Source organism: Octodon degus, unplaced genomic scaffold, assembly GCF_000260255.1.
Source record: "Octodon degus isolate 3935 unplaced genomic scaffold, OctDeg1.0 scaffold00259, whole genome shotgun sequence".
In the NCBI taxonomy this organism is placed as follows: Eukaryota; Metazoa; Chordata; class Mammalia; order Rodentia; family Octodontidae; genus Octodon; species Octodon degus.
This window is the reverse complement of record NW_004524835.1, coordinates 940,075-953,722: the sequence shown is the minus strand read 5'-3', so window position 1 is coordinate 953,722 and position 13,648 is coordinate 940,075. Positions and strand designations below refer to the sequence as shown.

The 13,648-nt window shown below is 34.4% G+C and overlaps 1 protein-coding gene across 1 annotated transcript in view; it reads left to right on the top strand.

Annotated features, from left to right (window-relative positions):
• The window catches only part of Nrk (Nik related kinase), a 131,598-nt gene that overhangs the window by 85,219 nt on the left and 32,731 nt on the right, over nucleotides 1-13,648 (top strand). The window contains exons 10-14 of the mRNA XM_004646206.2: nucleotides 3,125-3,203; nucleotides 4,458-4,633; nucleotides 6,148-6,211; nucleotides 6,605-7,739; nucleotides 11,090-11,197. Coding sequence (XP_004646263.1) covers nucleotides 3,125-3,203; nucleotides 4,458-4,633; nucleotides 6,148-6,211; nucleotides 6,605-7,739; nucleotides 11,090-11,197 — 1,562 coding nt within the window. The remainder of the gene's footprint in view (nucleotides 1-3,124; nucleotides 3,204-4,457; nucleotides 4,634-6,147; nucleotides 6,212-6,604; nucleotides 7,740-11,089; nucleotides 11,198-13,648) is intronic.

Sequence of the window (13,648 nt, the reverse complement as noted above, 5' to 3'; positions counted from 1 at the left end):
TCTCCTCTCCTCTCCTCTCCTCTCCTCTCTTCTCTTCTCCCTATGCCTCCTCTCTTTCCCTCTTCCTCTTCCTATCCCTCTTCCTTTCTGTATATTATAGTAGTTCATCTCTGTATTGGTACATAAATTTGGTTATGATGCATGACTTCTTCATCAGATAGTTATATAAGATATCTAAGTACCTTTTCCCCATTGTTTCCAAATGCTTCTCACAGAATCTTCCCCTTAAAGCCATCTTTTTATTCCAAAATATTAAGTTATGGGAGGAAATAAATTGATGAGCAAATTCACAGAAAAAATGCAGAGACATTTGGCACAGAGTAGGTAAATGGTAAGCTTTTTGCAAAAGACTATTGAAGAGCAGGATATTGTAAACTCACAAGAGGAGAATATAAAACAGAATGTCTGGACAAGTAATTGAAATGGTGCAGCTTTGATCATGAATGACTCTAGATATCTGCCTGCTAAAACATTTCTTCTTCAATATCTTCTTTTATTGCCTGGAGTAGTAGCTATGTAAGAAAATGATTGTTGTCAATTTAACTGCAGAAGGCTTCGGCTTATAATTATCACCTTAGAGGGAATGGCTTTCCAAAGAGACAGTTATCTGATAATATCCTTTGAGATCCAAATAACAATATGATCTCCCCTTGATCTTTCTTGAGTATCTCCAAGAATTTTATGAAAGGGAAAGAATAACTTATCCTTGAAAGTTATAAAGAATGATTTCTTCAAAAAGGACAAGATACTTGCATACAAGAAACTTTTTCGTTCTTTATGTTGTTGGTGGGAATTGAAACAATATGAGGACTATCAAATAAAGGCTAGAGTATTGCTAGTTGTTGCTCGAACAACATATAAATAGCCACCTAATATTATAGAGAGAATAGCCCTTCTCTGTTATGTAAATGTGAATGTTTCTTTGTAGATAAACAACTTGGGATCAAAATTTGTTCCATGTCAGTTTTGTATAGCAACTAATTTACCTTAATCTTACCTCAATTAGCTTGCTTTTTGATATTTTTGAAATAATTTTGCATATCATCAGTATACTTATTCATTATTCTAGTTATGTTCCTTTTATTCTGTCTTTCACTCTCCATGTCAGTATTTACTTGACTATATCATTATTGAGAATTACCTTTGTCCCATCAAGAACCTCATTTCTTCTATAAGCAGAAGAGTCTTTCAGATCTTAATAGATATTAGGAATAAACTGCATTACTTAGTGTAATTGCAATTAAGCACAGTTTAATGTGTCCCCAACTCAGCTGGGCTTGATATGTGATATTTGTAAGAGACTTTATATTCATTTTCATATTAATTTTATTGAGAATTAAGTAACAATGAGACAGTTTCAAAACAGGTTAGTAAGACAGTTACAATAATTAATACTTTGCATATTGTTGTCTTCATAGTAAAAAATGCAGACATGATATCTTGTCTAAACACTATTAGTTCAAAACTTTCTTCTCATTGAACTAAGAGAAAGTAGCTGTATATCTATGCTAATATATATATATATATATATATATATATATATATATATATATGACTATACAACTTTATATTCAAAAGAAGGATCATGGGCACCTTTCAACATTCCTAAAATTAAGCAATACAGAAATATTTTGTGGGCATTGCTTTTTATCTACCCTATATACATTATTTTTGTATGAACATATCCCATCCACTAATGAACCTTGACTAGTCTACATAGTCACTCTTGATTTCTGAGGATGTCAGTTGACTGAATGATGCTCAGATGTTAATAAATAGCAATCATTTAATATTTGACAAGGACAAAATATGTGTAAAGGACAGAACCTAATGACTGATTGCAAACGGTAAAGGAATTAAGAAAGTCAGACATAATCCTGAACTTTGGTTCTTAGATCTAATTCTGCATTCACTGAGAAGCCTGTACTTTCTTCTCATTGTACCCATGTAATTCAGGACAAAGTTTAGTATTTGAGCAATTGCATTAGTTATTTTACCATAATAAAATAGTTTTGGGGATGGAACATTATTGTATTACTTTAAGAAGGAAGCTTGACACTGTAGGTTTTCTGAGGATGCATGGTTGAGAGAGGAAGAATATTTCTAAAAAGTATCATGTATGAAAACTGTCCTCATACAGCTGACGTGCTTATAGTGTTACACCGTGGTTTTGTATTAGGAATTATTTGGACTTGCAGCTTTTTTAGTTAAATCACAATAAGAAATAAGTGAAGTGAGACACATATGTAAACATTTAGAGAAAAATCCAGAATTCCAAAAACAATAAATTGAGCACTTTATATAGCAACATACTAAAACAAGTTTTGTCTGTATCACTGTATGTAAGAACAAAAGAATGGAAGTTCAGTAATTTGACACAGATTTGACGGGGCAGGTTGTCCAAATGTTTATTACAATATTGTTAGCTAATATGTATTAAACACTTGAAAAATGCCAGACTCTTTTACTTGTAGGTTGCAGTTTAATCTCTAAAGCAACTATTTTAAGGGGATTTCTTCTATGTTTCCTGTTTCTTAGATGAAGAAATGGAGGCGTAAATAGGCAAAGTAATTTGTCTAAAGTTGCCAAGTTAGAGAGCTAAGATTTGAAATTGCAGTGTGTTTTTAACAATTATTTTTACTGGTCATACCTTTTTCCTAAGACTCATAGCTTGCTAAGCAGATTATTCTCAAGCTTCTAGACTACTAAATCACCGCAGTCTACATATGATTGTGCTCAGCACAAGCTGGGTTCACTTTTTCAGGCTATAATTATATATTCCACTCTTTAACTGTAACTTCCTACAATTTGAAAACACAAGTGAGTGCTTTTCTCCACTTTTGATTAAGTTTTCTAATTTGTCAACCATATATTTCAAAAATGTCAATTTAATTTATTGCTGATTTGTTATACTGGTGATGGGAAAGCTTTAAAATCCTATATAATGCAATGTTTTATGAAAATGGGTTTTGCCATTAGCTATTTTCGTTTGTATCTATTCATCTCTTAGGGTCATTCAGCAGGGTATGTGAAAGACCACTGAGATATATTCCCTCTAGAATGAGAAGTGCATTGTGTAGTAAGCTTTTTCCTTCTCTCTGAATGTACTTTTTTTCCTTTGCAGCTCTGTGTAAGCTTCAGCCCTTGGAAGCCCTCTTCGTTATTTTACGGGAATCTGCTCCTACAGTCAAATCCAGTGGATGGTAAAGATGCATGTTTTAATCTCCTAAGCATGCTGACTTAACAGTTTTATATAGCAAATCTTCATTTAGTTGGTTTGTCTTGCTTCACCATCCTTGTGGAGTAACATTTTGTAACACCCAATATCTTAACTTGAAAGTCTAAATGATCAGTTTTCATTAAGAGCTAGTTAGCCAACTAAAAATAAGTATTATCTTCAATCATATATGGCTATGGCACTATTAAACAGTCGCTAGTGAGCATTTTCAATTGGTTCCATGGTTGTAAGATGGACAAAGGACAACTCTTTGTAAAGTTTTTCCATATGTCTACATAGGTTGGCATTCATTATTATATATGGCAAAATTGATTGTCTTATTATGCTAAACATTCACAGACCTATAACAGAAAACTTATTCTTTCAGGATGCTGTTAGAAAACTTGGAAATTCTTCCCTCTAAAGCTTGTTGATCTAGTACCTTAAACACTTGCATTATTTATTGCTTACTCTAGTAGAAATGATTACTATGATTTGATTATTGATATTCTTTATAATGAACTTCAAAATAACTCTGTTCATAAATTAAGGATTTCGGGGCACATCGATTTCCATGGGTCATTTTCTAAGATTAGCTATTTCTGGTTAGTTAGCATCCAATTTTTGAGTCATTGCACCCATTCTTCTGTAGTAAAACTAAATATAGTAAGTGAAATATTCAGGCTTCCATGGATGACTGTTGTGAGGAAACCAATCTACTCTCATAAACTACATTATGTTATACTAAATGACTTAATTGTGAAATCACCATGTGAGTGTTTCTTTTTTTTTTCCTTTGGTGAGGAAACCAGTCTACTCTCATAAACTACATTATGTTATACTAAATGACTTAATTGTGAAATCACCATGTGAGTGTTTCTTTTTTTTTTTTTTTCCTTTGGTGGTACCGGGGATTAAACTCGGGACCTTGCTCTTGCCAGGCAGGCACTTAAGCCACTGAGCTATATCCTTAGCCCCACCATGTGAGCTTTTATCATGTATATGTTGCTGAGCTCATTGACATTTCTATTATTATCTGTATGAGATGTGTTGATTTTGGGTTCTTAAAAAATAGCCTCATTGTATAAATATCAAAGACTTTCAGGATATTTGCTAATTGAATAATTATAGTTAGAGACAACTCTTTCTAAAAGTACCACATTCACAGTGGAATATGGGTAAGGAGGGAAGATATGTGGCAGGCTGAAGCATATTGTTTTATCTGTTTAATTTCTTTTAGGTCCAGAAAGTTCCACGATTTCATGGAAAAGTGCATGATAAAGAACTTTCTGTTTCGCCCTACTTCTGCAAACTTGCTTCAACACCCATTTGTTAAGGACATAAAAAATGAACGACATGTTGTTGAGTCATTAACAAAACATCTTAAAGGAATCATTAAAAAAAGACAGAAAAAAGGTAGAATTTGAGATGTTTCATTTCACTGGAGTAAATATTTAGATGAAAGTAGAATTGATTCATGTATTGTATTCAAGAAAATTTTCAAATTAGGTTTATTGGTACATTCAAAAGGAAGGTGGAACTAGGGTGGGGAAAAGGTAAAATGAAAGAAGGAAAAAGGCAAAAAAGCAAAAAAAATCAATAAAAATATTTTTAAGAATTAGATTAATAGTAAAATTTGAGAGGCTTTTTAACATTTAGTTTTTCTAATAATTTGTTCTTTTATTGTACAATTGTATATGAGGTTCTTCATAATAGCTAGTTATATTTGGCAAATATATGTACAAAGAAGTTGAAAGGCTTAAATAAAAATTTCTGTTGTGGTAAGTTAACTCCTAATGAAAAATAATTCATTTGACTCTATGGAGAAAAGTGAATTTGTAATTGATCATTTATTAACTAATTTTGACATAATGTTTGTACATACAAAGCCTTGTTTTACATACTAATTGGCAACTATGAAATACAATTAAAGGAAATAATTTATATCAATAGAAATTAGCTTCTATCTATTGAAGGTTAAAATGGCAGGACAAATTGTCACCAAATATAGGGGAAAGTACTTGGGATACTGACTTTATGATTTGTGACATTTTATACATTTATATTCATGGGTTATGCATGGGGTCCAGAGTAACAGTGGAATGGAGATGGGGAAGTTAGACACATAACAGGCATCTGCAAATCAGCTGCAGGATTTATTACAGTACAGTGGTGTTTGTCACATATGCATAATTATATGCATCTTCTTTTCAAATGAAGAAAAGCTAGAGTAATTTATATACCTTTCACAATGAAGTCATTAATCCAAGATCACAGAAGCCAAGCATTCTCAAATGGGTGCAGCAAAACTATACAGATACTTAATGTTTGACTGATATCCAGCAGTGCAAGATTTCCAAAATGTTACCTATAGGCAAAGTCTGACTTATGTGGTGGTTACCCTGAAAATGTAAATATACTTGTCAAAAACATTTTAATGTAGGAAATTCAAAAGAGAACTCTTTTATTTGTAAGCTTCTGTTTTCTAATAGCTATAATACAAAGAGAAAGAAGCTGAATGTTTCAAAATATATTGGGTAGCAAATCAAGAATTAAGATTTTTGCCTTCTCCATAAAAAGATCAAAGACCAATCCCAGGTCATGAAGTCTTTACATGTGGAGTTCATAGTTCTAAGCCACGCCCACCAAACATCGGAAGTTTCTCTAAATCCATTTTTCCTTTGTCCCATTTGTTCTTTTTTCTCTACCAGTAATTGGTTTGAGAGACTTTCTTTCCTGATCCCAGATATATTTATCTGCTTGCAATAGCTGTATGGTATTGCAGAAGTGAACCTAGAATATTGTGTTTGAAGACAACCACATGTTTGAAGGACTGTCATCTCTGCCACTTTGAGGTGCAAAACAACTAAGATGGATTATGTGTAGCTTTGCTTAATAATGATCAAATATTTGTTTCTCTCTATAAAAAGATACACCTCTGGTTTTTAAAAGAGAAGAAGCAATTAAGGAGCAGCATGCCATGAGAAGATTCAGGTGTGTTAAATAAATTGAATATAATTTCATGATAGCAATTCACAAGATACACTTGATTCCATACAGTTGCCTTTAGCTCAAAATAACTCAACCCTTTCTGAAGCACTAAATAGCACATCTGTTTCCATGCGATATTGTCTTGGAAAATTTTATTACTGCTCAAAGCTTTCTTAGTATGTGGCAGTAGAATGATCAACAGATAATTAGAGCCCATTAATCGTTTGATACATTGACATTGCAAGTGTTACCACCAGGAAATTTCAAACACTACAAAAATCATTCCAAAAAGATTTCTTGAAAATATCTTTTGACAGAAAATGTCTCTTAAAATAAAAACAATTCCCCTGAATGGCTCCAATCTACTGAAAGTTCTCATTTGTATGTTTATTTCAGAGGACCCTCTTCCACTCATGAGATTCTGAGATTGCCAACAAGCAGCAGATGCAGACCACTTAGAGTGCTGCACGGAGAACCCTCTCAGCCAAGGTGGTTGCCTGATGGAGAAGAGCCGCAGATCCAGGCACTTCAGCACCTCCATGGAGCAGCTAGGGTGTCCATGCCACTACAGGCTCAGGAGAACGCACATGGGCCCCTGCAAGGGCAAGCTCAGGCACCTCAGCAACTACATGGGGCAGCTCAGGTGTTCACGCCACTACAGGCTCAGGTTAAGGCTAAGGCATCTAGGCCTCTGCACATGCAGATTAAGGCATCTCCACTGCTACGGAGGGCAGCCCAGATGCTCATGCCACTACAGTCTCAGGGTAAGTTAGACGTACAGGCCCAACGGCAGGATCAAGCCCAGTCACAAACCCAGGAATTCAAACAACCTCAAGACCTGGACCAGGTTCCAGAGGAATTGCAAGGGCAAGATCAGATACCTGAACAAGAACAAGGACAAGGTCAGGCTGCTGAACAGCAGCAGAGACAGAACCAGGTTCCTGAACAACATCCAGAGCAGAACCAGGAACCCGAACACCCAGAGGTACAGGCCAATGAACCTGCACAAGCAGAGAATGAGGCAGAACCTGAGCCATTAAGGGTACATGCCCAGGTATTCCTGCCCCTACTGTCACAGAGCCACCACGTGCTGTTGCCACTACATTTGGATACTCAGGAGCTCATTCCAGTAGGAGAGCCAACAAGAGCATCACCTCAGGCACACAACTGGACACCAGAGCCCTTACAAGCAGTTAACTCCATCCAAGCACTGATAGATGGACTAGCAAATGACCTGCTTCGAGCACCAGACTCGCATAGCTCAAAGCCACTTGGCCTACTGCAAACTCTGATGGAAAACCTGGCATCAGATGTGTTTTATTCTCAACCAGAACAGTCAGGGAAAAAAAAATCCAAGGTTTCTAGTCTAAAGAAGGCACTTGCAAAAAGATTGTCAGCAAAGAGGTTCAGGGCAAAGTCATCAACTGGAGAACTTGGAGACTTGTATTTAAAAGCCCGGAGGAACAGGCGCCGGTGCAGACAGGAAGGAAGATTTAACCAGCATGAGGAGGATTTGAGACAATTTGAGAATGTAAGAGTTTTGATGTTTTTATTCATTCAAAAATGCAGCAAAAATTTGCTAGTTTGTAACTATATTTTTCTTTTGTAAAACCCAGTGTTAAGTGAAACAAATCAGATGCATGGGTTTAAAGCTGTAGTTTTTTTTTTCTATGAAGAGAAAGTCAGAGTATAGATGGCAGTCAAAGGCCAAAACAAGAGACAGGAGGGAATAAGGAGATCGATCGTTGAGAAAGGAAGGGAAGATGGAAGTGAGAGAAGTAAGGTGATGGAAATGAAACTTGCATCATATAAACATACCTCATAGCAGAATGTATTCATGAGGCACTACAAATGTACTAATTTTAAAGAAGGAAATAAACATTCCCTGTGTTCTAGAGAAGATTTACTAAATAATTTGTGCTTCAAACAAATTATCCCAAAATTTGCAGATAACTATGATGAAATGTAAGGAAAAAAATTGAATTATCCATGTAATTGCTTAATATATCAATAGAAATACAACTTTATTAGCTTCTGTTATTACCTTGACTAGCACAGTGGCTCCTATAGTTTACACTTATAATTATTTGAATCTTTACAGACTATTTTAATATTTTAAAAACACTTTGTTCTTTAGTCCTCTAATCCATAAGTGAATTAATTTTTGCTATAGAATATTGGACCGCACTATTTGGGTGAATTATACTAATTTTTGTAGTGATATAAAATGATATTTAAGCTAGTGCTATGAGAAGAATGTTTCCAAAATATTTTTCATATATGGTATTTGTGAATTATCTCACTCATTGGCTACTTTTCTTATGAAATTAATGAAAGGGCTGCACATACTGTGAAACAGTTCCAAGTTGGTCAGTGCACCCTTTTGAACTACAGAATATAGTGCGTTAATTTCTATCTTACTTAAGAATAATGAAAAACCATTATTTTGAAACTTTCAAATATAAGTCATACAATTTGACTGCAGTTATTGAATTTACCTAACAACTCTACCCTGATACTGAAAATTACAAGCCTGGTGAACAATTTGCTGAGGTTATACAAAATTAAGAGAGCAGTTGTTTTCTTTTACTCTTGAGCACCCATTTCTATAATACAATTATTGTCATGATCCTCAATTAAATCCTGTTATCCACATCAACCTACTTAATAATATTGGATATAGTAAGTAAAAAATTAACCTTGTACCAACATTCAGATAAGTGTGGTTGGGGGGTACAGCATATGTTTGGTATAATGTGAGGTCCTGATTCCCTCACCTTGTGCTGGAAAAGGAAAGCACATGGGATTTATACAGCTATTGATTCTCCACAAATACTATTTTTTTCCCTACAATCTGGATAATATTTGGGGGTTGGCCAGATAGCTCAGCAGACTAAAGTACTTGCTTTGGCAGAGCGAAGCAGCTGGGGTCTGATCCCTGGCTTGCTGTGTCGGCCCTGCCCCATGGAGCATTGAGATGGTGATTGAGACTGGGCATGGTGGCGCATACCTGTAATCCCAGCTCTTGGGAGGCTGAAAACAGGAGGATCACTATGAATCCAATTTACATAGTGAGACCCTGTACACCCTGTCTGAAATTCATAAAAAAACTGGGTATTTATATTTTGTAATAAAGGGGGATTTGATATTTCATTAAAATATTTTTAAAACTTGTTTATTCAATTCGAAATATTTATTTTGCTTTTCAATTAGGGCTGGCCAGATAGGTTAATGGACTAAATTGCCAGGCAGGCACTGGGACTAGGGTTTGATTCCTGGTATGCTGTGCTGACCCTGCACACAGGGCGCAATGAGAGGGCGACCAAGAATGAGCATTGTGGTGGGAGCCTATAATCCCAGTTCTTGGGAGCCTGAAAAACAGGAAGGATCACTATGAGTCCCATGTATGTAGTGAGACCCTAATTTGTAGTTTATGAAGATTATTAAGTGAATAAGAACGAATAGGTCATGCTTTGCTTTTCTGATGTCTGTTACAATTTTGATCTAATATATATATATATATATATATATATATATATATATTTAATCTGTATATTGCTTAGTGAAGTTGTGCTGTTTACTGAAAAAAAGAATTCTTTGGATGTGGGCATATTGGAACTACCAAACACGTTGCAATTTCTTGGCATGTTTAATGCAGCAGGAGAAGAAAGGCCTCAAAGGGGGAATGCATGCTTAGCTTCAAGAATACAAAGAAAAATAACCCAGTGATGGAGAAGGGGATGATATGAGTCCAGAATAGATTAGATTTGTTTAAAATTCAGGCACATAGTATGCTACTTACTACTCTCAGAGTCCTATTAATCATTTAGCCCATATGGGCTTTGTATTATAAAAAAAAAAAGTATTTATCTGTGAAAGGCTCATAATGTTTCTGGTGTAGCAATGCATATTGTCATTCTTGGTCTTAATACATATGTGAGAAGTTATTTTATTTATTTATTTATTTAGTTAGTTAGTTATTTTTGGCGGAACCAGGGATTGCACTCAGGCCCTTGCGCTTGCCAGGCAAGTGCTTATTCTACTGAGCCATCTCCCTGGCCCCATTTTTTTTTTGGAAAGAAGTTATTTTAAACTAGAAGAAAATGTCAGTAAATAATAACAATGCCTTGCTTACTGGTCCTTGTACAGATATTCATATCTTTACATGTGGTCCTTAGTAAAACAAATGTATTAATACTATTTTGAAAGGATTAGTCTTCTGAAATAATCTGAAATTTTACTAAAATTTTGCAAAATATATAAGCTCTTCATCTCACCAGAGGAAAAAAATTTTTATTGCATTTTCATTTGAAGAGATAATTTGGCTTAAAATAAAAAACAAGTTCCTAAAATCTTGAAGCTTAATCAGGGAGAATATGTGAATCTTTATGTTACAGGTTTTCCATTGTTCAGAGGTCCAAACTTGAGAGTTGTCAAAGCTTACTAAATGTGAAAATTAATTTGGGTTATAAGTTAATCAAGCGAGATTTTTGTGTGTGTGTGTGTGTGGAACCGGGGATTGAACTCAGGCCCTTGAGCTTGCCAGGGAAGCGCTTATTCCACTGAGCCATCTCCCCGGCCCCCTAAGCGAGATATTCTTAATTTTGAACCTACAGATATGCTTTAGGAAGTCAGGAGTCCCGCTGAAAATATGTGTAAATATGTGTGTTTATAAGCAGGTTTCTATAGATAATTTATCACATTTCTCAGATTTTGAAAGAATCCAGTTCTAAAAAATTACCAGAAACCACTGATTGAAGTAATTTTAATATTTGAAAAGTACACTTAAGTTACTTAGTAGGATAATGCAGTTGATTGGTACTGTCATTTTTGCATTCTAAGAACATTTAAAGTATTTGTATTAATGTTTTTGTTTTAAAGGACAAAGATGAAGAGTCATCAGATAATGGCGAAGTTTTCCATTCAGTTCAGGCAGAAGTCCAAATGGAGCCAGTGCAGCCACCCATTCGAAATCCTCCAGAAAATGAGGTGAATTTCATATTCTAGATTGTGAAACATTTTGTTATCAGGATCCCTTAAACCTTAAACATTCAGTACTCCCAAAAGGTTTTGTTCATGGTATGGATTGTGGCATTCAAAATTTGAATTACAGAAGTTAAAACAAAAAGCTAAAATACATGTGAATTTAGAAGATAATAAAATTCTTATATGCTAACATAAAATTTTTAATGAAAAATACCTATAATTTTTAAAAGCAAATTTTGGAGATAATGTCTCCAAAATGTTTTCTATTTTTCTAGATATCTTTATTGTACCTCACTTAATGGAAAATAGCTGGAGCTTCATATCTGCTTCTGCATTTAATTTGTTACCATATGTTCTTTTGGTTGAAATATATGAGCAAACAATGACTTGTAACATATAGGTAGTTATAAAAAGAGAATTTGAATTATCTCAGATTATTGTTCCTATTGTTTGAATATATGCCAAAACCAGGAAATTGTAATCTAAAACTACCAGTGAAATTTTGCAATCTATTACTCAGACTTGTGAATGAAATAGTGATGTTTTATGCATGATTTTTAATTTCATGCATTCATCAGGTGGAAAATACTAGTATAATCTTTATGTAAATCTTCCAAAATATGTGCGTGTTTCATTACATAATATCAAAAACATTTGTTAATAATGCTATCAATTTTAAAGTGTGTAATTAGTATGTCTAAACGTCAATGGCAAATACAAGTTTAAATTCTGATTTTCACTTGAAAGATGAGATTTTATCAGTGCTAGCAAATTACATCAGTTTTAATTGACATTTTTTCTTATTCATTTAAAATAAAATGCCTTCCAATTTCCCAAAGCTTAAGTAATCACAGGTTTTCTATCAGTGATAACTTAAGTACAAATATTTCCCATAAATAGTGATGGTACTTCATAATCATAACATCTTTCTCCTTGGTTGTTTCTTTTTCTTTTTTCTTTTTTTTTTTTTTTTGTGGAACTGGGGATTGAACTCAGACCCTTGTGCTTGCCAGGGAAGCGCTTATTCTACTGAGCTATCTTCCCAGCCTTGATTGTTTCTTTTCAGTGATGTAATTTGTGACATGATCTGGGTCATTTAATTTCAGGTTTATTTTCTTACACTTCTCAGAATTGCTAAGTCAAGCTTTGTGTCCCTGTTAATTTATATAAATATTATCTTCTTTAGAAATGCATAGGTGAGGCCAGATTTATGGGTTCAAATCTTTTGATGTTGTGGTTTTTTTAGTACATATTTGAAGTACATAATGATTGGATTCCTCTTGGGGAGTTGTATATGCACATAATACATCTCAATTCTCTTTTTCATGCCCTTACTTTTCCTTCCCTCCCCATCTCTCCATCTCTTGGTCTGCTTCATTCTTGCAAAAGATCTATTTATTTGCTCTTTTATTTTCTATTTATTATCTGACTTTTATTTTCCTATTTAGAGTTTGGATTTCTCTTATAGGAGAAACCATGTGATAATAAATACTGGCAAGGCTCCAAGGGAGGGATTAGAACCCTTCTACATTATTGGTGAGAATGTAAACTGGTAGAACTATTGGGGAAATCAGTATTGAGTGTCCTCAAAAAACTAAACCTAGAAATTCCATTCAATCCAAATATTCGCTGAAAGAGATAAAGACACCATATTATGATACACAAGTACCCAAGCTTATAGCAGCAAAATTTATAACAGATAAATATAGAAAGTAGCCTATATGTCCATGAACAGATGAATGGATAAAGAAAAGTTGGTATTTATGCACAATGGAGTACTGCTCTGCTAGAGAGAAGGATAAACTTGAGTCAATTTTAGGAAAATGGATGTACGCTGAGAGCATAGTGTTAGTTAGTTTAAATTCTTATATGCACAAGACCACATTATCATAGGTAGCATTCATGGTAGCCAGCCATTGAAGGAAAATTTTGGTTATTAAGAGATTAGGTGAGTGGGTGAACAATGCAACATCTTGCTTTATTCATGGTGAGGAAGGTGCCTCACTGCTGTTCCTCTCAGTAAGGACTCAGCTCAGCACAGGATGTTTCACAGATGTTATGAAGCCTTTTGTGGGCAGTTCCCCTTTTAAATACAATATACCAGCATACTAATATTCTGTTGAGTGAATAACTGGATTATAGCTTTTTAAATATTAACCATTCATAGAAGAATGAAAATTATAGATTGTTATTTGATGAGATCAGACAATATGTCTTTCTCTCTGCCTTGATAAGGTACTTGTGTTCTTATATGATAAGCATAATGCCAGCAGCAAAAAAAAATGTAAGGACCTATGTTTCATTTAGAATAAATTAGTGCAGGCTATTCTTGCTAATTATTGTAGTCTTCCCAGTTTTCAAACCAAATATAGACAATTTGTGCAAGGCTTTGCCTTTGCTAATTTTGGCTTAAATCTTTTTGTATACTACTATCAATAAACTTCCTCAGTTGGA